General features: G+C 49.7%; 5 protein-coding genes across 5 annotated transcripts; 2 read left to right on the top strand and 3 right to left on the bottom strand.

Annotated features, from left to right (window-relative positions):
- Positions 1-692: 692 nt before the first annotated feature.
- V8C40DRAFT_233699 (P-loop containing nucleoside triphosphate hydrolase protein) lies at positions 693-6,348 on the top strand. The gene is made up of 17 exons (XM_083213430.1): positions 693-910; positions 991-1,121; positions 1,187-1,715; positions 1,781-2,010; positions 2,072-2,354; positions 2,408-2,641; positions 2,710-3,464; positions 3,520-3,682; positions 3,744-4,097; positions 4,153-4,273; positions 4,323-4,394; positions 4,455-4,505; positions 4,564-4,628; positions 4,693-4,834; positions 4,886-5,362; positions 5,431-5,904; positions 5,970-6,348. The coding sequence occupies exons 1-17, from the start codon at positions 802-804 to the stop codon at positions 6,220-6,222; spliced, it is 4,443 nt and encodes a 1,480-aa protein (XP_083078169.1). The 5' UTR covers positions 693-801; the 3' UTR covers positions 6,223-6,348.
- Positions 6,295-9,143, bottom strand: V8C40DRAFT_233698 (uncharacterized protein). The gene has a single exon (XM_083213429.1). It carries the CDS (start codon positions 8,759-8,761, stop codon positions 6,515-6,517), a length of 2,247 nt encoding a protein of 748 aa, XP_083078168.1. The 5' UTR covers positions 8,762-9,143; the 3' UTR covers positions 6,295-6,514.
- A 213-nt stretch (positions 9,144-9,356) lies between these two features.
- V8C40DRAFT_233696 (chromatin assembly factor 1 subunit A-domain-containing protein) lies at positions 9,357-11,925 on the bottom strand. The gene is made up of 3 exons (XM_083213428.1): positions 11,460-11,925; positions 10,104-11,396; positions 9,357-10,043 (listed from the first exon to the last, which is right to left on the bottom strand). Exons 1-3 carry the CDS (start codon positions 11,614-11,616, stop codon positions 9,634-9,636), a joined length of 1,860 nt encoding a protein of 619 aa, XP_083078167.1. The 5' UTR covers positions 11,617-11,925; the 3' UTR covers positions 9,357-9,633.
- An 827-nt stretch (positions 11,926-12,752) lies between these two features.
- Positions 12,753-14,573, bottom strand: V8C40DRAFT_233695 (uncharacterized protein). Its single transcript, XM_083213427.1, has one exon. The coding sequence runs from the start codon at positions 14,198-14,200 to the stop codon at positions 13,169-13,171; it is 1,032 nt and encodes a 343-aa protein (XP_083078166.1). The 5' UTR covers positions 14,201-14,573; the 3' UTR covers positions 12,753-13,168.
- A 4,279-nt stretch (positions 14,574-18,852) lies between these two features.
- Positions 18,853-22,419, top strand: V8C40DRAFT_101413 (SPX and EXS domain-containing protein). The gene is made up of 5 exons (XM_083210668.1): positions 18,853-18,983; positions 19,209-21,070; positions 21,134-21,223; positions 21,283-21,577; positions 21,634-22,419. The coding sequence occupies exons 1-5, from the start codon at positions 18,944-18,946 to the stop codon at positions 22,344-22,346; spliced, it is 3,000 nt and encodes a 999-aa protein (XP_083078165.1). The 5' UTR covers positions 18,853-18,943; the 3' UTR covers positions 22,347-22,419.
- The last annotated feature ends 289 nt before the right edge of the window (positions 22,420-22,708 follow it).

Genomic DNA, 22,708 nt, shown 5'->3' with positions numbered 1-22,708 from the left:
AAGCAGATTCCGTATTCCAACTGCATATACGAGTAAAGCAACATAATGCTTGATAACCAAATTCGTCCCAATGCTGACTCTCCAACGGTTCACCTGCCTAAAATGGTGTCGGCCAACTACTCGATTAGTGCCGCGTCTCTCCATTTCGCCAACCAACCAACCGAACAGGAATTCGCCAGTCGACCCGTTAGTTACGCCTTAGGCCGCGCAACAATCACGCGGCCGCTGACGAGAACCCATTCAAGTTCCTGAAGAAAAATAAGTTTAAACAAAAGATCCAATCCAATGGGCGGAAACTCTCTTCCCCACAGAGCCCCGGCCCCGGAACTAGAGCCGCTGGGCAACTACTCGTACGTGGGCAAATTACGGGGGGCAAAACCCGAAGAGTCATATTGGACAAGCGAAGCTCTGTCTATCTGGATCCTTTGTAGATAACGGCTAGGGTTGGCGTTGAGAGAGGAAAAAAAGGTGACCAGTTAGTTAGTTATGACTCGGAGAAGCTCTACGGGTACGTTTACCGTACCGTCGTCAGCACCGCTTTCGCGATATGCTCCACGCCTGGATTGGATCTTTTGTTAGCAAGGCGATTAGGCGGCGGCATACGTGCGTTCTTTGCTAGATCCATATATCCATTTCCGGAATGATTAGAAAGCTCCTTTTTGACTTTATTATAAACATTCAAGTCCCCCCACACATCGTGTCGATGATGTACTTTCCTTCAGCCCTACGGTATAGACATCTTTAAAGAGAGTTGTGCGACGATGGAATTATTGCGGTAATTTACAAACAAGTGCAACTTTGATGTTAGAAATGATTCGCCACCGGTCTTACAACGCCACGGCGTGTGGTGATGGCTTCTTCGGCCCGGCGGTTTGGGCCGATGGCTGTCGAGGTGGCTTCGACTTTACACGTGCGACACGTCCGTCCCGATGAACCTAGTGAAAAGTCATTCATTATACGCGGTTGCTGATTCTTGATTTTGCTGTACAGTGTCATTTGAAGAAAGCATCTTGTCCACGCTCCCTGCTGCTTTGTTTCTCCTATTGTCCATTCCACGAGCCTTTTACCTCCTGCGAACTCCCGACAAGGCGAAGCGACGATCAGCTTATACACCAAAACTAGTCAGTTCACCGTTTTCAAAACTTCGAACCTTCGTATCAGTATATATCTCTAACAATTCTTAAAGATCGCATCAAGTGCATATGCAGGTATCCAAGTCGGCGCCTTAGCCATCGTCGCCTCTTCACGACTCCTCAACACTAGATTCTCTCTCGCCGCCGCCATTCTCAACCTCATCGCCGCGTGCTGCATCGTTCTCCTCTCGCACATCGAACACGTCAAATCCATTCGTCCGTCTTTCCTCCTCACCTCGTATCTCTTCACATCACTCCTTTTCGACGCCGCTCGGTTACGAACGGAATGGCTCCTGTCTGTGAATGTCGCGTACGCGGCAGTGCTATCTACTTCAACCGCTCTCAAGCTGGCCTTGCTAGTGCTGGAAAATGTCGAAAAGAGGAGGATCTTGGTAGACTCGAGCAAGGAACCGTCGACGGAAAGCACCAGCGGGCCCTTTAACCGCGGCTTTTTCATCTGGCTCAACTCGCTGCTTATTTCTGGCTGGGCTACCGTTTTGACAATGCACGACCTCCCCGCCATTTACGAGAAACTCTCTTCTGAGAAGCTGGCTGTTATTTTCACAAAGCGATGGGATAAGGGTATGTTTCACAACCAATTCGCTATATACACGGTTTTTTGCTCTTCATAACTGACGCCAGTCAAGTCACCCGCGATGGACGAAAGGCATCCCTCTTTCTCAACACTGTCTGGATCCTCAAGCTCGAAATCGCCGGCATTGCTCTTCCTCGATTGGCTACGGTTGCCTTGACAATTGCGCAGCCCTTCCTCGTGTCCCAAGCGCTCCGATTTCTCGCCATGCCAAAGGACGATCACTCTGATAACATCGGCTACGGATTGATTGGTGCCTTTGCTCTCGTCTTTGTCGGATCAGCTGTGCGTTTATAATTCAATAACCAAATATAATCTCTAACTCGAGGCTGATTCATGAAACTAGATCTTGACGGCATGGTACGAACACCTCACCTTTCGAGTTGGCGCTATGATTCGAGGAGGCTTGATTGGCCTGATTTACCGCAAAATGTTGAGGCTCTCGGCAAGCGAACTGAGCGAATCTTCAGCTGTTACACTTATGGGCAATGATATTGAGACTCTAGCCGAGCGAGCAAATGCTCTGCTCATCGAAGGCTGGGCTAACACACTGACCGTCGGTATCGCTGTCTACATGTTGTACGCACAACTGGGCGCTGTCTGTGTTGCTCCCATCGTTATGGCTATTGGTAAGTCTCATAACTAAGCTTATATATTATTTTCTATAACTCACAACCTATAGTATCAATCGTCTTGTGCTGGTTTATTGGAAAAATCCTGGTCAAACGCCAAACCGTTTACCAGAAGGCAACACAGGCTCGCATCAACTTCACCTCCGAAGTGCTCGGATCTATTAAAGCCGTCAAGATGCTGGGCTATACTGAGCGTTTCACTGACCTCCTTGAAGACAAACGTGACCAGGATTTGAACGTTGGCAAACACTACCGACAAATGATCGTGTGGGCCAACACCGTCGGTAAGCTGGTTTCTGTCCTCTTATCCAATAATCGAACATTCATAACTCATCTCTTTGGTATTTGGCAGGAAACGCAAACGTCAGTCTTACCCAGGCTGCTACCTTTGGCGCCTACGCTATTGTCGCCAAACTCAGCGACAACCAGTCCTTCTCGGCATCACAGGCCATCACGGCACTTTCTATCCTTAACGTCATGATCAACCCCCTCAGTTTCCTCCTCGGCAACATTTCGTCCGCTTATGCTGCATTTGGATGTTTCAAGCGTATTCAGGAGTTCCTCCTGCTTAACGAAAGGGTTGATAGCCGTGAGATTTGCGCACAACCGGGGCTTTCAACAAAGAGCGAAGAAACCGGATCACAAAGGAGCAGCATTGAGCTTCGCGCTCTTGATCGCGATACCGAAAAAAGCGCCCGTGTCTCGATTGCTGGAGGAGACTTTGCATGGAAGGAGAAGAAAGTTTTGAGCAACATTAGTGTGTCTTTCTCACAAGCACAGTCGGGATCCCTCACCATGATTGTTGGTCCAATCGGCTCCGGAAAGTCAAGTTTGCTCAAGGCCATTCTTGGAGAAACATCCTCAACTGGCGGAAAGGTCTCACTCTCAACACCCAGCATCGCTTTCTGTGATCAGACTCCTTGGGTGATGAATGCGACAATCCGGGACAATATTGTAGCGGAATCTGGGCACTTTGAAGACAAGTGGTTCGACACGGTTGTTGAGGCTTGCGATTTGACTCAGGATTTTAGCCGCCTGCCAGAAGGAATTGCGACTGTTGTTGGAGATAAAGGAGTGAAGCTCAGCGGAGGCCAGAAGCAACGACTCGTAAGTGCTTCGACCTTTTGATTCGTATGAGCTGTAAGTGGCTAACTACTTGCAGGCAATTGCCCGTGCCATATATGCTCGAAAGCCGGTAGCCATCTTTGACGACGTGTTTAGTGCTCTGGATAAGGCAACGGAGCGAATCGTATTTGCTCGTGTATTCAGCAAAGACGGTCTCCTCCGACGCAGTGGCGCAACAGTGATTCTTGCCACACACTCTGGTAAGTCTTAGCATTAATATCATTAAGAGTATCGAAACAAGACTCTAAACAACATCTCTAGTTCATCTTCTTCCCAGTTCCGACCACATCATCGCCCTAGGCCAGGACGGCCAAGTCATCGAGCAAGGATCTTTCGCAAAGCTTCAGGAGAGCGGTAAATACGTCCAGAGCCTCGACGTCACAGATCCTCATTCCGACAGCGACAGCGAAACTGCTTCCAAAAAGGACATCGAAGAGATTGAAAAGAGCATTGAGAGCATCGAAGAGGAAGAAGTAGAGCAAGAAATGGTAGAGCAGGGGACAGTTTCAAGTGACCGCAGCACTTTCAAGTACTACTTTGGCGCGATGCGACCCCTTAGCTTGGCTGTTGGCGGTGCATACATCATTGGACAGGCCTTTTCATCGACTTTCAGATGTAAGTGATCATTTCCGGAGCGACTGTTACATTCATCGCTAACAAATTTCTGTAGCTGTGTGGCTTACATGGTGGGGTGATGGCCGAGGACGCTCAAGCAACGATGTCGGATATTGGTTGAGCATCTTTACAGTCATGGCCGTCATAGAAGCTGTGCTTATCTCTTTAGCAATCATGTAAGTCCAAGCTCGATCAATAAACATACGCATACTAACAACATATCAGGCACTTCTTGATCATACTCGGACCAGCAGTCAGCAAAAAGTTCCATAGCAGAATCTTGAACGCAGTCATGAAGTAAGTCTTAGACTCTTAAGCTAATTTGTTCTTTGAGATATCAGGCTAACATGGTATCAGGGCTCCTATGTCGTTTCTTTCTAATTCTGAAACTGGTTCTCTTATCAACAGGCACGTTTCTCTCTGCAAGAATCACCTATTAGTTTACTAACATATCATTTTGGAATAGATTCAGTCAAGATTTGCGTCTGGTAGACATTGATCTTCCTGTCGCCCTCGCCATCTTCCTTTTTGGTAACTCCTCCCTTACCTATACTCGCAAATCAAGATGGTTTGACAGCTAACTCGACAATTACAGATGTATCAACTTGTATCGGTGTAACAGGACTGGCAGTTGGAGCTGTCGGCTACTTCGCCGCATCTCTACCCTTTGTTATTATCGTCCTCCTTATGATCCAACGCTTCTACGTCCGAACGTCCAAGCAACTCCGTATTCTAGAGTAAGAATTGACTAAACATCCCATTCAGCATCGTAAACTAACAACTTATAGGATCGAGCACAAAGCACCACTGTACTCCCACTTCCTTGAATCCATCAACGGCCTCGCCACAATCCGCGCCTTTGGCTGGACTGTCCCCTACTCACACAAAAATCTGTCCCTTCTCGACAACGCCCAAAAGCCCTCCTATCTTCTCAACTGCATCCAGCGATGGCTCACCCTCGTGCTCGATCTCGTGGTCGCAGTTCTCACCGTTCTGCTCGTCGTCTTCGCCGTGGTCCTGAGGGGAAAGCTCAACCCCTCCCTCCTTGGTGTTGCGCTTGTCAACATGATGAACCTGGGCCTCAATCTCAAGGGCATTATTCTCGCGTGGTCTCAGCTGGAAACATCGCTCGGAGCTGTTACCCGCATCAAGACTTTTGAAGAGACCACCCCTTCAGAGCTGCTTCCCGAGGAAAATTATACCCCCCCTGAAGAATGGCCGGCTCAAGGCTCCCTCGAATTCGTCAATCTTTCCGTACAATACGAGTATGTATCCACAACCGTGCCTCCTTCTACATCAAAAGTTCATGAAGCTAACTCCCCATCTTCCCCAGCTCAACCTCCCACCCCGTCCTCCAAAACATCTCCATCGCCATCAAGCCCAGTCAAAAGCTCGGCCTCGTCGGCCGCAGCGGCAGCGGCAAAAGCTCCCTCATCCAAGCCCTCTTCCGCATGGCCAACACCCCAGCCGGCCAGATCCTCCTCGACGGCCAGGACATTGCCAGGGTCCCCAAGCCCCTCATCCGCCAGAAGCTCAGCTGTCTCACCCAAGATCCTTTCCTCTTCACCAACACGATCCGGTTCAATGCCGATCCCCTTGGAGTTCACTCTGACGAGGCTATTGTCAGCGCTCTGCAACGAGCTGCTATCTGGGACGTCATCACTTCTAAAATCGACGCAGATAAGAACCCTCTTGATGAGAAGATGGACGAGAATTTCTTCTCTCACGGACAGAGACAGCTGTTTTGTCTTGGAAGAGCACTCCTTAAGAAGAGCAGCATTCTCATCCTCGACGAACCAACGAGCAAGTACGTTTCCCCAACCCCCAATCTAAGTACCTCAGCAACAAGAAAAGCTAACCATATATACACAGTATCGACAACCAAACCGATGCCCAAATCCAAGCTGTCATCAAATCAGAGTTCAAAGACCGCACAGTCATCATGATTGCGCACCGTCTCGACTCATTACTCGATTTTGACACAATCGCCGTTCTCGAAGACGGAGCGCTGGCAGAGATCGGCGCCCCCGAGGAACTGCTCTTGAAGGGCGGTGCTTTCTCGAAGCTTTACGCTTCTGATAAAACAAACAAGAGGAGGAGTTCAGACGAAATTTCACGAGAATAAACGGACCTCGCTGTACGATTACGAGTTTACGAATATAATTAGAAAACAATGATTAATCTACGTTTAGTAATAGCCTTGATAGATTTTTATAACAGATTATCAAAAATATATAAACTTCTATATTGATGTGGAATATCCAAAAGCTGTTCCTTCCAGGGTACACACTATCAAGATAATCTACGTAATCCAAATAATACGCCTTGCTATGTCCGTATGCTATTATCATCACCAATATTGTGCAAATCCTCCAGGGATCAAATATTCAACACGAAACCCCCATATTACTTCCGTATCAGCGCAACATATATGTAAGATCAGGGATGTCATTTAAAAGTCTGGCCACGGTCTCTTCATCCGCCACACTCAAGCTAGGCCTGGGAGATGATGGGTGGACAAGCGACGTGTCGGCAGACATGGTATGAGTATGGCGAGTAGGTGTGACTTGAGGCGGTGTCATTGGCTTGGAGAGAGGGCTAGGGAACGCTGGTGTCAAAGGCGTCTTGCCCCCTCGTTTAAAGGGTTTGCTGAGCGTCTGTCCCAAGTGCCATGAAAAGGGCCGCTTGCTCGGAGCCTTTTCGATCTTTGATGCAAGGAGATTGGGACTTTCATACACTGTTTCAAACTGGAGGGAAGACTGAGGAGGAATGCTGTGACGGTTGCTGACGGTGTCTTCGTCCTCGAATGACATGGTAGTGGTCGGTGTAGCAGTCATCATCTCGCCCCAGTCGTCATCGTCCTCTTTGTTGATGGGATAAGTGGGAGGAATCTGAATTGGCGAGGGAATATGTGCCCGAGTATGCTGAGGCGGCGGATCAAGAGACAAGGATTGCCGAGCTGAGTCCGCTTTGGGTTCTTTTGGTGAGTGCATTTCTTGTGCATCTACGCGCGTGAGCTCATTGGCTAAAGGATGTCTGGAAACCGCTGGTGATGATGGGACGCTGCTAGCCCAGGCGAATGACGATGCAGTAGGCGACGCGACTGGCGATTGCACGGTCAAAGATGAGTTTCTCGAATGCCTTCCCAGGAACTCTCCGATTTCCACTTGAGGTGCTGGTGAATTCCAGTTGAACATGACTGCACCAGATCCACCTAGTCGTCTTCCCAGGACCACACGCCCAGTAATAGAGTCTTCTTCCATCCATCTCCTCACAGTCTGGGTGGTACGCTCTCGTACTTGTGACTTGGACCAGCTAACACGTACATAATTCTCATCGCCTCCCAAATCGTGCTTCCTCTTCGACCCATAACGGGAAATTCGGTACCACGCTCTGCGTTCATTGCTTGAAGCAAAAGTGTCGTCGATGATGACGTCTGGAACAAGTTCTGGTTCTGTCTTAATGGTCGGCGTCGACGGAAACAAATCGTCAAGCTTGGCAAGATCAATTGGAAAGTGAATCTTTGAGTATGTCTGAGATGTAGGGCGTTCCACAACGTCGGACTCGAAAGGGGTGGTAATTGTTTCCAAGACATTGGGTTCGCTCACAGTTGACACTGGTGGAATATCATCCCACGGCTCCTGCTGCTGGTGCTCATTTTCTGCGAAAACCTTGCTCTCCGCGACTAATGGAGGTTGAACGATTTCGTGTCCCGAAATGACTGCCTTGTCCTCAATCACTTCAGCAGGCGGAATCGGTTGCTGTTCCTCTTCTACCTCTAAGGTATTCTGAGGAGCAATGACTTCCTCTTTCCGAACAGGCTCCTCGGCCGTGAATAATACCTCGTCTTGCTCTTTGTCATCGACAGAACAAGGTACTGGTGCCTCAGTGTCAGGAGAAAAGTCCGGCTGTTCAAGTTGGATAGTCGGAGCTACTGGTGCTTCAGCATCAGGAGGACGTTCTGGTTGTTCGAGTTCGATAGTCGCAGGTACTGGTGCTCCCGTATCAACAGAAAAGTCTGGTTGTTCGAGTTGTATAGCCAGAGGTACCGGTGCTTTGGTATCAGGAGAAAAGTCTGGTTGTTCAAGTTGAATAGCCGGAATCACCACCTCGGCTGCCGGCGCTTCCGGCGCTGCTTCAACATGCCATGCCTCGTCCGCGGCATCAATATCCAAAGGTGGCACCGCGACAGGAATATCATTCTTTAAATCCTCCTCTTTCTGTAATTCATGTTCATCCCCAAGGCTAATCGCAGAATCCACGATTCGATCGTCGCCCGAAGTCTCAGAAGCTCTCCTCTCCCGTGGCTTCCTTTCTTCATTTTCCAGCGCCGTCGTGTCCAGTCGTTTCAAAGCCACATCTTTCCAAGGATCCGGCGATATCGATCTCACCGACGGTGCGCCTTGCAGCGGCTTCAGCCCAGGGCTTCTCCCCCATCCGGGGCTTTCCTTACCGCTGCCGCTAGCATCACCGCCATTCCACCCGCCCCAAGCATCGTCGTCTTCCCATGCCGGTGACCGCGATCGCGACGGCGGCGCTGGCGAACGAGAGTTTCGTCGGGGAAAAAGATGGTCGGCTGAGAAGTGCGCATTCTGAGGCGCGATGGGAAGTTCTATCTTAGCCGGAGAGTCTGCAGCCCACGGCGAACCCCACGGATCTTCCATTCCAGGCGACTTGGCATGTCGCGTAGAGATGGATTGATAAAGGCAAGAGTCGATGCGTCAAGAAATATTGTTATAGCGTGTTTATCATGAGCTGTATCGTAACATTGCGAATCTGTGCATTCAGGGCCGCTCGTCCAATTTCGCTTCTCCTGGAACGACAATCAATGTCCCTTTCCCAGGATAAGACGGAATAAACAAATAGGAGCCCGTCGAATCGGCGATGCGCAATCGAATGGCGCGGAAGTAGGGCGGAAGCTGCGGTGGTGATCTAGAAAGACCAATAAAGTTCTCACCTCATCATTGCTTGCGCAGCGGAGCCGTGCTTATTGCTTTGGTTGGCTGCAGTAAGGCTGGAGGTTGGAAGAGAGAAAAAGAATGGAAGAAGATCTGGGATGGTAGAGAGTGTTCTTGGCGGTCGCCAATCAGTGGACACACGACTCAGACAGGGGGTTCAGGGACCTGCCTTAGCGAATTGCTTGATATTTTGCACGCCCCGCGCTCCGCGTCATCCTTGCATGCACGTAAAAGGGTTCAGCGGCTACAGTACCAACCGTCATGGGCTGTAACAGATTCTCCATATCAAGAGGAATGAATGTTCATTGAATGCTATGATGCAGCTCTCTCGAATTAAATCCCTTCGCTTGCCACTTTGCAGATGCTGTACATGCTCTAACTAGCACAATGTATTTATATAATATACCCCCTCAGCCATGCGAATAATATACCCCAGCCCAAAGCTTGCAACCAGCTTGGGAAACCCTCAAAGCAACCAGAATGACCTATTATCGTCCAAAGAACTCCATGCTAAGCCGATTATCATCAATCGTAACGGAAGATTGTCGCCAGCGAAACCACCCAAAGAGAAAAACACCTCAGAGAGTAATCTCATGGCCAGGCTTGAGCTCCCACTCCTTGGCTCGGCCGGCGCCTTTCTTCTCCGCAACATGCTCAATCGTGTTCTTGACCTCCAAGCGTGAAGCACTATCCTTGAACTGATGGAAGATGAAGTCAACAATGCCGACTTTAGAGAGAGCCTTGTTGTCTAAGATGGCTTGCTTGATTTCGTTTAGAAGTTCGGGCTTGACCAGTTTACCTGGGGTTGAGGTGGAGCCAGCAGCACCTCCCAAGGCGGCAAAAGCGTTTGTCGGAGCGGGTGGGGGAGCCTTGGCATCGTTCTCGGCTTTGATAGCCTTTGGTGCTTTGCTCTTGGCAACCTTGCTAGGCTCTGGCTCCCAGTATTTAGTAGAAAATGGATCAATGTCCCATAGCTGGTTGAGGCCCTCTGAATAGTGTGTTAGCAGTAGGACTCAAATTTTAACTCAATGAATAGTCAGAAACTTACCATGAATGAACTCCATCTTGCTGTCATTCAGAGCTGGGACTGTGCCTCTCCGGTTCTGGTTCTCAAAGCATGGGCCCGTAATTTCGGGCTTCAAAGTGTCGGCAAATACTCTTCTAGAGAGACCAACGTCTTCGGAATCATCAAGAAAACCATCCATATCATCCTCATCATCCAACTCCTCTTCTTCATCCTCCAGGTCGAGATCCTCGCCTTCTTCCTCGTCCTGCCATTCAGCTTCCGAGTCATAGTCGTAGTCGAGTGGCAGCCGACGGCCCGTTGATTTTCGCGCTAGTTTCTGCATGTTTCCTCTACCAAGAGCAAAAGGCTTGAAAGTAACGGTACCGTAATAGGGAGGACGCACATCCTGTGAGAAAGCAATCACTTTCATAGGGATCTTGCTCAGCCCGGCCTGGAATTCTGCCAGAATCTTGCTAGAATCTGCACTACCACTCTTCCCAGCATCTTGCGAAGCCTTGTAAGCGGTCTCCATCAAATGCCGAACTGGCTGATGCAGCTTGCCACGGGGTGTAGGGAGACTGGAAAAGGAGAATGCCTCTTGAGGGTTGAATTTTGGAGGAGCACTTTCGCTGCTCTGGCCTGCTATATAGTCGTCCAGGATTTTTGATTTCGCTTCTCGAGTCGTCTCATCCATCTGGCATGCCATCGGCGCTAGTAGAGTGTTTTCTTTGACGAAAAATGGTTTGAACATCTTGGAGTATTCCGACACTGTCTGTTTCTCGACCACCGAGGAGCTGGCCTTTGCGGGGCTGTTTTCTTTAGTCACATCCTCTCCTTCGGGTTTCTTGGGCGTGCTGGGAATCTTGAAGAAGCTGCCTAGAGTCTTCTGACTTCTAGCTTTCCGCTCAGCTTCCTCTTCCTTCTTTCGCTTCTTGTCGGCCTTGACTTTCTCCTCTTCTTCTTTCAGCTTTCGCTTCTCTTCCTTCTCCTTTGCTCGTGCTGCTTTTTCTTCTTCTTTTTTAGCCTTGTCTGCGGCCTGTGCTGCTGCCTTCTCCTCACGTTCCTTCTTTTTCTCGGCGAGCTCCTTTTCTCGGACTTCTTTTTTCTCAGCAAGTTCCTTATCTCGGGCTTCTTTTTCTGCCGCCGTGAGGCGTTTCCGTTTCGGCGGTGGATTCATGTCTGCGGAAGGCTTTGAGTCTGATACTGGCGCGGAGGTTCCAGAGATGTCTAGTTTTGCAACGGCTTTGGCTGGTGATGACAGCAGTGGGTCGCGTGCTACTGTGTCATCTCCAACTTCCGATAGGGCGGGCGATGATAACGGTGAAGATGGAGGTGCTTGTAGATGTTTAGTGTCTTGTGCTGTGATTTAGCAATGTGTGAATCAGGGGTTGTGCTCACAGTCATTGTTGTGTTCTCGAATATCCATTGGCGAGATGTTCTTAACATCTTCAGCCGGATCAACTTTTCCCGGCTCGGCAGAGAACTCGTGGTGACTTCTTTTGCGCCCAGAGGACTCTGGCTCCCTGGCGTTATGTGACACCTCAAGCAGAGGCATTGTGGTCCAAACTGTGGTTGAAATGGATGTAGTTTTCTTGGGATTGCGTAGAGACTACCTTCGCCTGTGGAAGAAACCCTGGCGTTGCATTCGGCAGCTGAGCATGTGTCTGCACAAGGATCGGAAAGGAGGGGGCGATGTGCAGCGGTGCAGAGCAGATCTAGTGAATCGAGACGCAAAAGTTGAATGAAGTAGACCAGGAAGAGAAAACGAAATCGATTCTAATTGCTGTTCAAACAAAGGGAACGAGGGGCGCGTGGTCACTTTGACGATGATAGAGGCTGTGCTGCTTGATGTTGAATTGGAGACTCGATACAATTTAGTGCGGCGTCGCGATTGCTCTGAACGCGTTAATTTGGCGCTTCCCACTTTGGAGGACGCGTTAATCGCTATGGAGAAGCGCAGGCAGCAACGGCTAAAGGCCGGGAGCTGAGTTAGCGCTCAAGTGTCACAAAGATAAAAAGTAGATGATACTGAAGGATACCGCATAATTAAGGCTGCGGGGTATGTACTAGCTACTCTCATTCTATTCTTCAGATTGGCATTGGCATCTCACAAGACGGAACAAATACTCGCAGGATTGGGGCTTTGTGATACCCTCATCACAACTCCAAGACGTCGTACAAAGTAAGGCATGTCGAAGAACAGCAGTTTCTTGAAAACTGTAGTTGTATGACTTGCGAAACGACCACCAGAGGTGCCTCACACGACACACTTATAGAGTTTGAATCACATGAAAAGAGCATCACGCCCCTTCTAAGTTAGAGTTCCACACATGACACCAAGCAGAATGCCATCTCAAAACTAAATGTTGAAACTAAGAGCCACGAACACAAAGAGGTGTATATTTGCAGAGTACTCAAGCTAATGCGCAAAGAAGATGCTCTTCCCTAGCCCTGGCATGTAAAACACCCCAGTGTCCTAGTTTCCGCCATGCAAATGTCTGAGAAAATCGATGACGACAGGATTGCCAAACTGATTCATGCAAATAAATTAATCCCCAGCATATCAAAAGAGCATTCAACACCAGAATGGAAAATCACCCGACGGAGAGAAAAGAGTATTAACATATTAACCATTACGTCATATTATCTTCTTTCAACTGGCCTTTCTCGGGCACGTCAAATGTACTTTTTTCTCCCATTTCTCCCATCTGCCCCGTTATCGGCCTCGTCTCAGCTTGGCCCCGTCTCAGCCGTCTCGCTCAACCAGCAAGCTTAATCCCAGAAGCGAAGGTGTATTAGACAAACAAACAAAATATAAAGCGTAAAAAAGGTCCTTATTAGCGACTGCACTTCCCTCCTCCAATGCCCAAAGTGATATCAAGATATCCAAACGCCTAACAATGCGGGTAGTAAAACTATAGAAGAACAACGAGAGAAGAGAAAAAATGATAATGCACATGAACGATTGTGAATTTGTAGTTGTTGTTGGTGATGGATGTTGATTAGGAGATAACGAATGGCAGGCAATTGAGATGGCGTCGTCCGTCGTCGCGTAATAATGGAATGGTGTATATGCGGAATGTGTAGGTGTCGAAAACAAAGGGTTTTCAGTCAGGGTTGGCAATGTAAAGGCGCTGGGAGGTCAGGGTGGCTGTTCGCTCGTCGACACTTCCCCTTCTCTTCAGCTCCTCGGGAGACTTGACGCTCTTTTCTCTCGTTAGGGCAGAGTGCATGAGGGACTTGCTCGCAAGTCTGGGGGCCGCCCCCAGTTCGCCGACATTGTCTGCGCGCTCAGCGCTGCTGCCGCTGTGCGTGCTCTGAGCTCTTCCGCTGGCAGCGTCGTCAATAATTGGCATAGTGTCTTCTGGCTGCTCAACCAAGCTTCCAGCCCTCTCTGGAGTATCGCCGGGACTCCATCGTCGGCCGCTTTGGGATCCAGTTCCGGTGACAGTGCCTCCAGAGGCCCTGTAAGAGACTTTGTGGCGGCTGCTGCTACCGATGCTGCTCCGTCCACTGCTGCCTGTCCTGCGGTGGTGCGAACTCGACGCAAATTCCTCCTCGCTGCTCTCGCCCTCGACTTCAGTGGCGCTGAGTCGCATGGGTACTCCTCCGACACCGACGTGGTTTTCGTTGGCATATCCAACCACGGGCAACTTGCCGTGATGCCGGATCTTGGCAGCGACCTTTGTGGTTGCGCTTATGCCCGTGCTTGTGCGGCCACCTGACGAGGAACCAGCTGAGCCAGATCCCCGGTTAGCCCCGCTAACCTCCAAGTTGGCGCGCATCTTGGCAGCTCGCTGTTGAGCGAGTATCCGAGGGTCCTCATACTGGGCGCGATCGCACCATACCGTTGCCTTTTGTTTGCGCAAGAGAGCCACATAGCCAGATGCCTGGGGTTGGCCGAAGGAGCGGTTGGAGATGGACCGTCGCAGGTCCGAATTGGACGACGTTCGGTACGCGGCGGGCGGTTGTATGCTCGAGTTGCTGAAGGTGCTCACTGAAGGCGATCGCCGATTGAACTGCTGGCTCGACATTTGGTGCGACAAAAGCATGGGCGGGGGATGCTGAGGTTGCGCCGGAAAGACGTTGGAAGAGGTTGTCCTCGAGCGGGAATGGCTATAGACGTTGCCCGGGTCCATTTTCCTGCTCGGCGAGCAGTAGCCTGGCTAGCTGAGAGGCACGCTGTTCCCTCCCCGGTTTGCTGTTTGGAAGAGTCTGTCGGGAGGGAGAAAAGTGGTTTTTGAGTTCTCAGCGGGGGGACAGTCCGCGGATCGAGTCAGTCTCCGCGCCACAGTCCCGAATCGGCCGATGCCCTCGACCGCAAGGCTCTGACCGAACAAAGAAAAAAAGGATGATAAGGCAAGACTATGCCCGTGAGGATAGTCGAAGAAGAGGCGCGGGCAAGAGGAGGCTAGCCGCACAAAATGATATTGGCCAAGAGGATTGTAAAGAAAAAAGGTGGGAGGGAGGGTGAGATATTTGATGTGACCTGGCGTGGAGCCTTGAGTGGTTAGCGCTGGAAGTCCCACTGCAGAGCCCAGAATGGCACCAGACGGGTAACCGCCAGGTTTTGGCCAGCTGAACCAGCTGTGGTTGGGGGGATTGCGCTAGCGGGCCTGGAGAGGGCCTGGAGAGGGGGAGGGCTGCAGGAGGGCCTGGAAGGCAACTGGCCGAGTGCCAGTGCCGGAGCAAGTACCTGCACGTGCGTGGAGAATGCACCTGAATTACATGTACTACTGCTGTAGGCTACTGCTGCTGCTACTCCGTTTACAGTAAACAATCATTCGACGACGCTTGACGTAAGATGCCCGAACATCAAGGTACCTATTAAACCACATCGCGATCACTGAAGGGATTGATGATGATCATGACGATTCAGCGAACACGGAAGCGCCAGCGCAACGAGTACCTCGTACATGGGTATCGTATTCCTCTCGGCCACTTGCGGACCGTTTAAAAAACGACCACAAAGAAAAAAAAGGCAAAAAAGAGATTGAGCACAGAGGGGCTGGCCCCCTCGCTAGCTGCCCCGGTGGTGAGAAACATCTGCAGCCCACGCGCGAGATGGCCCGCTTGCGACATGGCGTGTTTAGCGCTGGCACAACTAGTGTTGAGCTTACCTAGAGGATGGGATTAGTGGGAATTTGAATTTGGCATCGACCTGATGGGACAATTGCCAGTTTGGATGGAGTAGAGGGGAGAAGAAAGTGGACAGGGGGGGTTCTAGGCCATAAGGCTCCGGCGTCGATGATGACGATGATGAATGATGCACAGAGCAGAGCGTAGCACTCGCTACGGAGCGCATGTGCTGGGTAGGATTGATGCCGTGGATGGTTCTTCTCGCCTTACTATGTAATGTCTACTAAAGTAATTTGAAGTCCAAGTACAGAATATTGAAAGTTCATTTACATCGACGTACAATTAAACATCATGTCAGGGTGGTTCAAGTAAATTGGCCTCCACGCTCCGTCCAGCGCTGTCATGTTTCGAGCTCCGTCGCATCCCACGTTTTCCCCCAAGGCCTTGGGAATTTAAAATAAAATCATCAATTGAGGCCAAACAGCTTTCCCGATTAGGCGCAACTCTCCCATGCTCTCCGTTTCATACGCCGGCCAAGGGGGGTTTCTGATTAAAGGCCATCGACCGCGTTTCAATCTCCCAGCTTGAAGCGAAACAAACATCCATCCCCCTCAAAAAACGCCTCGGTTGCTACGTAGCAGCCCATCAGGGTGCAAAATCTGCCTTGCCAAGGAGTCGTCCGTTATTGTGGTTCCAGCATTTTCTTCAGTGGAGCGCCGTGCAGCTACCCACCGCTGATGTCACCGGCATCGCCGGGAATGAAGAGCACGGTGAACGCAAATCTTCAGGCAATGCTACCGTCCTGCCCTGTCCGAAGGGCATAGCATCGGCTCTTGTATCCAGCAATCGGCGTGCCTGGATCTCTTGTCTTCCGTCTCCCGGTTCTCACCTGCAGATTAGCGCAAACGTCTGCTGATTGGGGACGGGCAGGCAGTCTTACTGTACTCCGTACCTATCAATACAATTCTGCAGCACAGTCAGATCTCATTAAACTTCTCAACCACGGCGTGATGCTTTTTACTACGGAGCATTTACGGCAGCCCTTCGGGCAAGGCGAGCGAACCATTTCCCGCAACGAGATCACACGGGCCGCCTTCTATCGATAATTCGGTCGAGATGGCTTCAAGGTTCTTCAAAAACTAAATTCCAGGCCAATTGCAGCCCAGCCATTGCCTGGCGCCGTGCCCATTCCATTCCTCGCCGAGAGCCCCCAGTAAGACACTGCGAGAGTGGAGATGGCTCCGAGCTCCAAAATCGCGGGGGTAAATCTCACACCAGTGGGGCTGAATCTTTTTTGTCTCGAGCTCAAACACACACAAAGGTGGGAACAAATACATCAACGTACGACATGCTGTAAAAACATTGATGCTCTCGTGTTCACATGCTAGAAGCAGTGCTACCAATCCAAGTTTGCCAAGAGAGTATATGTATTAGGCATGTCTTGCCAAGAACAGTATATTTCCCGAGATCTGCAGGAACATATTTAACAGAGAATCCATCTGTTGTTGAAGTTTCAACATGGGATGTAATAGAAAGTGTAGCGATAGTAGCTGACACTGGAATAAAGTATAGTATCGCCCGGTAGTAGCAAAAAGCAGTGGCCGTAAGTTGGGTAAATAAAAAGCCTTACCTTCGCATCCTTATCCACACTATTCCAACAATTGAACCTCACGCAGTCGCTGGGCATTTCCCTTCAACTAATGCTTAGTACTATGGTAGAGATCGGTACCTTGAATTACAGGCACAGGCAAAGGATCCAATTCTCCATCACACAAGTCAGCACCAATTGCTACATCAGGATGCGGTGACTCGGTCTTCATGTAGCTAAGCTCGCAACTCCGTCGCTAATGCACGATTTCCCTGCTATTCGTGTGATAGCTGCCATGCCTTCTCCGCAATGCGCTGCAACGGGATATTTTCCCATTTCTCTCCCCCCTTCTCCCTTCTCCCTTCTTCATGGGTTACGCGGCCGGTTCACCATGCATTGACGTAATCGACTTTGTCCAATTGACAGCTGCCAGATTGGCAATCGAACGATGGTTTCGGCACACTCTGCATTGCATGACCGTTGGTACGAGTAAGCGTTCCATACTTTATGTAGTGGTTCGTTGCCGGGTGCTTCGATGTGACAGGGCGTTCATCCACAGTGATGCTGCTAGATACTTGATTGGATAGACAAAGATTTATTAAAAGCTACCTGTCACTTCTCCCAAACTCCTCCATCCCATGGGTATAGGCACTCCTTCATCCAACCTTAGTAGTTCCTGACGCCAATATGTGACTCCCCAAAAAAGACAAGGAATAAATTCCAATATGCAAACACCCCATCTATAAACTCAGATCTGATTCTACTGCTGACCAGATACTTCCTCGAGCTGGGCCCTCGACATCTCGTTTTGATCATGAAATCTTAAGAAACCGTGCAGCAAGAAAAAGAGGAAGGGTTTTTACTTTTCTTCTCTGGGTTCGGTCCAGTCTGCTTAATCTGCCTCTCTAGGTTCGGTCCAGTCTGCTCATTTTCCTTCTTGGGGTCCGATCCAGTCTGCTTACCAGCACAATTCTTTTGACACTCCTTACAAAGGCCAACGACCTTCAGCTTAGGCGTGCCGTCAAATTTTGGGCAATGTTGTTTACCGAATGGTGTTCCAGGTTTCGTTTGTTTATACTCCCAATCATCGCACATACGGTCATCGGGAGTACACTTAGCGAGGAAATGACCTTTATGACCTTGAGCAAGGCTCTTGGACGGTGGGAAGTCTTTGCAGCATACACCACTGGGTGTCTTGCAGTTGTCATTTGTGCACGGACAAAAGTGATATTGGTGATGGTAGTGACACATGTTGTTTCTGTCGCTTTCGGGGTAATCTTTACTTGGGGGCTGTTTCTGTCGCTTCCGAGGTAATCTTTACTTGGGGGCTGTTTCTTCCTCGGCCTCTAATCCTGTGATGGCTGACACTTGTTTCGTAGTACTAATTGGGATGAGACCTACGTATACTATCTTCATGATGCCTCGATCCCATGGACATATATATACCTAATGTGAGAGCCACAGAAGCTGAGAATCGTCAAAGAAATGCTCTCGCTACGTCGCATCCGTTCAAGAAAGAACGGCTTTGAGGCCAACATTTTCAACACAAAATCTGTTCAATGCATATGTGCTGTTTGTTTAGCCGAAGCTGAAGCTGAAGCTGAACAGGAGATGGAGAAGCGGTGGCGGCTCGGGAACAACCGCCGTGTGGTAATAAGATCAAAGCAAGGGGGTCATCTTCGTAATAAACCGGCGTTTCGTATCCACCGCTCTTTGATGCAGCAAAAAAAGAAAGGGTCTCTTTCATATATAAGCAGGTAAGTTGAGTAAGTTGAGTGAACCGCAACAACATTCAGCGAGAGTTCAATATCAGAGACAGGCTGAAACAAAACAGAAACAATAGAGCAGTTCAAGTACAGCAGCTACCTTACTGAGACAATCGGTTACGTGCAGTCATTTTGTTCTCATCGCTTTTTAGCGTCTTGACGTCAGGGATACCTGCTGGAAAAAAGCGGGCCTCTGCCAAACCTCCAAGACAGCGGCTTCGCACGTGTCTCCACGGCGGATTCTCACAGGTCCATCCCAATCCCATCTCATTCCTGTGCCTGGAGCTTGTACCGCTGAGACATAGTCACCAAGAAGCAAGGGCTTCGATCGACGAATTGCGAGTGCACTTTTATGTCGCCCCTGCGCCTGGATCTGACGAGAGACCTGTGCACACTCGTCAGTGCAGACGAACCCCGGTCTGGCACAAGGTAGGGCTCTGCGCAACACCATGAAGTTTGCAAAGGAGCTTGAGCGCGAGGCGGTTCCTGGTAAGAGCTGAACATTTGCTTTTGTCTTTGGTCTTTTGATTGGCTGTTACTGTTTTCTCACTGGTTTTCTTTGTCTTCGGCCCTTTGTCCTTGTAGCTGTTGGGAGTTGCCACCAATGGCAAAAGGGGGAAAAGAAGAACAAAGGAAAAAGAGGAGCTTGGTTGTGCAACCATCAGACATCAGATTGCTGACTTTTCCCTCTCTCCTGTGTTACCAACCATACAGAATGGCGAATCAAGTATCTCAATTACAAGGCGGGCAAGAAATACGTCAAAGCTGTCGCCTCTGCCATCCAGAGAACTTCCAGCTCTACGCCTCGACTTCTTAGTTCACGCCGCACCCCGACCTTTTTCTCAATAGCAGGGCTACCTACGGAGCCTTCTCCCAAACCGTCTTCTCGTTTCGAAACCTCTCGGCCCTCTGATGATGCTCCTAGAAGCTCGAGATGGCATGGCCAATCGGAACCGGTCGCCATCGCAAAGCAGGCGGAAGACGAGGCCTTGAACAGCAATGGTAACAGTCTGGGGTATGGAAGCTTTGTGCCCACACCCCCTGCGGACCCTCAGCAACTATCACGCCGTCTCCAAAACGATGACGACGAAGACCAACAGGATGGCCTAGACAAGGACCAAAACGGCAAGCAGAGTGACAACCAAGGTGATGGCGACGACGACGAATTCGAGCTCCCCGCCCCCGCCATTTATACAACAACATCATCTCCTGGCGCCAAACAGTCGTTTAGTCCTGGAAGGAAAAGTGCTCGCTTCAATTTCCACAGGTCAAATTCGTCGGGCCCCTTGAGCTCTGGAACGCTACCGACGTTGGTACCAACAGATACCGCTGATGATCGACTTCGCCGCATCTTTTCTAGCGCAAGGGAATCTGCTCGAATAACAGGCCTTCCACGCCAAAGCCTTGATCTTGTTCGGGAGCGGGAACAGCAGTTCTATTCATTCCTCGACTCGGAGCTCGAAAAGGTTGAGACGTTTTATAAGAAGAACGAGGATCGAGCTGGCGAGAGGTTGGTAATGCTGCGAGAGCAGCTTCATGAAATGCGTAACCGGCGAATTCAAGAAATAAACAACGAGAGGACAAATCGCTCACTTTCTGGAACCTCGAATCAACAGTTTGGCGAAGGCAACCCTGACAAGGCAAATGCCTGGATACATCCGTTGAAGAATAAGATCTTCCCGCCCGGACCAAATTCAAAAGCTTTCCAGCATATGCCCCAAACACCACATCTAGCGGCTGGGAGTAGGCCCCGGGACGATCGCATGGACTATGTGCGGCGGCCTGTAGATAACGAAGTGGCATATCGAACGGCAAAGCGAAAGTTGAAGCTGGCGATGCAAGAGTTCTATCGCAGCCTGGAACTGCTCAAATCATATGCCATGCTTAACCGCACGGCCTTTCGAAAGCTCAATAAGAAATATGACAAAGCTGTCAACGCTCGACCTCCTATGCGCTACATGAATGAAAAGGTCAAAAAGGCCTGGTTCGTCAATAGCGATGTTCTAGAAGGTCACATCAAATCCGTCGAGGATCTCTACGCGAGATATTTTGAGCGTGGAAACCAGAAGCTTGCGGTTGGCAAGTTGCGAAAGCTGCACAGAAAGCCCAAAGATGAATCTGGCAGCTCGTTCCTTAACGGCATCCTCATCGGTACGGGAGCTGTATTCAGCATCCAGGGTCTTGTTTACGGCACTCAACTGCTAAATGACAACGATCCGACATTGAGTCTCCAAACAAGTTATCTGTTGCAGCTACATGGTGGCTATTTCCTTATGCTCATGCTTTTCTCTCTCTTCTGCATCAACTGCTCCATTTGGCTACGGAACAGGGTGAATTACCCCTTTATTTTTGAATTTGACCAGCGAAGTCAGCTTGATTGGCGCCAGCTCTCTGAATTCCCCTCGGCATTGCTTTTGCTTTTTGGAGTTATCATGTGGGCCAACTTTAGCAGATATGGGGAGGATGCCATGTATCTATATTACCCCGTTCTGTTGGTTGGCCTAACAGTTGTTGTTATTCTCTTTCCTGCCCCTGTGCTTGCACATAAGAGCCGCAGATGGCTTGCATATTCACATGTTAGTATCTTGGGCTCCCCTGGTTGAAGAGTAATATGCTTGGCGATGCTAACCCTGCGACAGTGGCGTCTTCTCTTGTCTGGATTTTATCCTGTGGAGTTTCGTGATTTTTTCCTTGGGGACATGTATTGTTCTTTGACATATTCGATGGCGGTAAGTGGTCCTCGTCGCTGAATTATGATGGGGCAAAAGTTGACTGAGATCCTTGACAGAACATAGAACTTTTCTTTTGCTTGTATGCCAATCATTGGAATAATCCTGGGCAGTGCAACTCGACCAGCTCCCGCTTGCTCGGATTCTTGACGACACTTCCGGCAATATGGCGCTTTCTCCAGTGTATTCGACGTTATAAAGATACACGCAACATTTTCCCACATTTAGTCAATTGCGGCAAATATACCGCCACCATATTGTCTTACCTTTGTCTATCCCTTTACCGAATTCATCAGAGTCACTCTAACCTTGCTTTATTTGTGACTTTCTCGACGATCAACGGTGTATATACTTGTAAGCGGTTTCCGTTCTACTGGGCCAAGACTCTCTTATACTGACGTGTGGCGTAGCTATTTGGGATCTCTTTATGGATTTCTCCCTACTTCAGCCTCAGAGCCGACATACCGCTCTCCGCGATATTCTTGCTTTGAAGCACCGCTGGATCTATTACGTTATTATGACTGTCGACCCTATACTCAGATTCTCGTGGATTTTCTATGCCATCTTCGCTCATGATTCGCAGCATTCTACTGTTATCTCGTTCATGGTGAGCTTCATGGAAGTTTTCCGCCGAGGCATATGGTCGCTGCTACGTGTAGAAAACGAGCACTGCGCCAACGTAGCGCAGTACAAGGCTTCTCGCGATGTTCCTCTCCCCTACCACATCGAGCCCCTGCTGGAGCGCGCCAGCGTCGAATCCAGCCCGATAATATCAGCGGAAGAGGAGCGCCAGACAGAGCCGCAGCCACCACGGCCACAGCCGGCCGAACACCCCAGCTTCTACGACTCTGCCAGCTCTACTGCCGTTGCTGGCCCTCCGAGTGGCAGCCTTCGGCGCCGCACCGACATTGTTCCTTCTCCCATCCACCGAAGCTTCTCTAAGATTTTGGCAGAGGCGCATAAGCAGGATTTCGAGAAGAAGCGGAAGCCCGCCGACGGGACTGGGGATGCGGCTGGTGTAGCTGGTCCGAGCGATGATTTTGACGATGACGACGATGATGATGAAGATGACAGCGGTAGCTTGTCGGAAATGCGACCCCAGAATAGCGGGAACGCAGCTTAATTTTCAATGCTTTGATCATGATTGAAGCCTTTTTTTGCGAATGACTATTTGTTGTCATAATGATTGCATGGTGTGTATGGATGGAGGGATGGATGGAATGGAAGTATTGCAGGATACCAGACGCGGATAATGAGTGGGATATGCTTCTATCTTGAGATGGTATTTCCTGGGAAAGTATTGGGTTGCCAAATTGGGGCATGGATATTCAGGAGAAAATAGATTGGATGGGAAAAATTGGTGATGTAGTCGCTGGGACGATCTGCATGATGACGAAAAAGGAGAAAGTTGGATTTGAGACGATATCTATCGAAATGGTAATGTGTAGTAGTAGTAGTTGGATGGAGACATAGCATAGCGTTGAA

Source organism: Trichoderma camerunense (genome assembly GCF_050948025.1).
Source record: "Trichoderma camerunense strain CBS 138272 chromosome Unknown V8C40scaffold_2, whole genome shotgun sequence".
In the NCBI taxonomy this organism is placed as follows: Eukaryota; Fungi; Ascomycota; class Sordariomycetes; order Hypocreales; family Hypocreaceae; genus Trichoderma; species Trichoderma camerunense.
Note: the sequence above shows the minus strand (reverse complement) of the source record. Positions and strands in the feature narration are given on the sequence as shown.

Excerpts from the sequence above, each read along its gene's own strand:
- V8C40DRAFT_233699 (XM_083213430.1), top strand. The coding sequence starts at position 802 with ATGTTAGAAATGATTCGCCACCGGTCTTACAACGCCACGGCGTGTGGT. Across the intron at positions 911-990 it reads AGGTGGCTTCGACTTTACAC|TGTCATTTGAAGAAAGCATC; the intron begins GTGCGACACGTC and ends TTTGCTGTACAG. Across the intron at positions 2,011-2,071 it reads TCGTCTTTGTCGGATCAGCT|ATCTTGACGGCATGGTACGA; the intron begins GTGCGTTTATAA and ends TCATGAAACTAG.
- V8C40DRAFT_233698 (XM_083213429.1), bottom strand. The coding sequence starts at position 8,761 with ATGGAAGATCCGTGGGGTTCGCCGTGGGCTGCAGACTCTCCGGCTAAG.
- V8C40DRAFT_233696 (XM_083213428.1), bottom strand. The coding sequence starts at position 11,616 with ATGCCTCTGCTTGAGGTGTCACATAACGCCAGGGAGCCAGAGTCCTCT. Across the intron at positions 11,397-11,459 it reads TCGAGAACACAACAATGACT|CACCTCCATCTTCACCGTTA; the intron begins GTGAGCACAACC and ends AACATCTACAAG. Across the intron at positions 10,044-10,103 it reads CAAGATGGAGTTCATTCATG|AGGGCCTCAACCAGCTATGG; the intron begins GTAAGTTTCTGA and ends CACACTATTCAG.
- V8C40DRAFT_233695 (XM_083213427.1), bottom strand. The coding sequence starts at position 14,200 with ATGGACCCGGGCAACGTCTATAGCCATTCCCGCTCGAGGACAACCTCT.
- V8C40DRAFT_101413 (XM_083210668.1), top strand. The coding sequence starts at position 18,944 with ATGAAGTTTGCAAAGGAGCTTGAGCGCGAGGCGGTTCCTG. Across the intron at positions 21,071-21,133 it reads GATGGCTTGCATATTCACAT|TGGCGTCTTCTCTTGTCTGG; the intron begins GTTAGTATCTTG and ends ACCCTGCGACAG. Across the intron at positions 21,224-21,282 it reads CTTTGACATATTCGATGGCG|AACATAGAACTTTTCTTTTG; the intron begins GTAAGTGGTCCT and ends GATCCTTGACAG.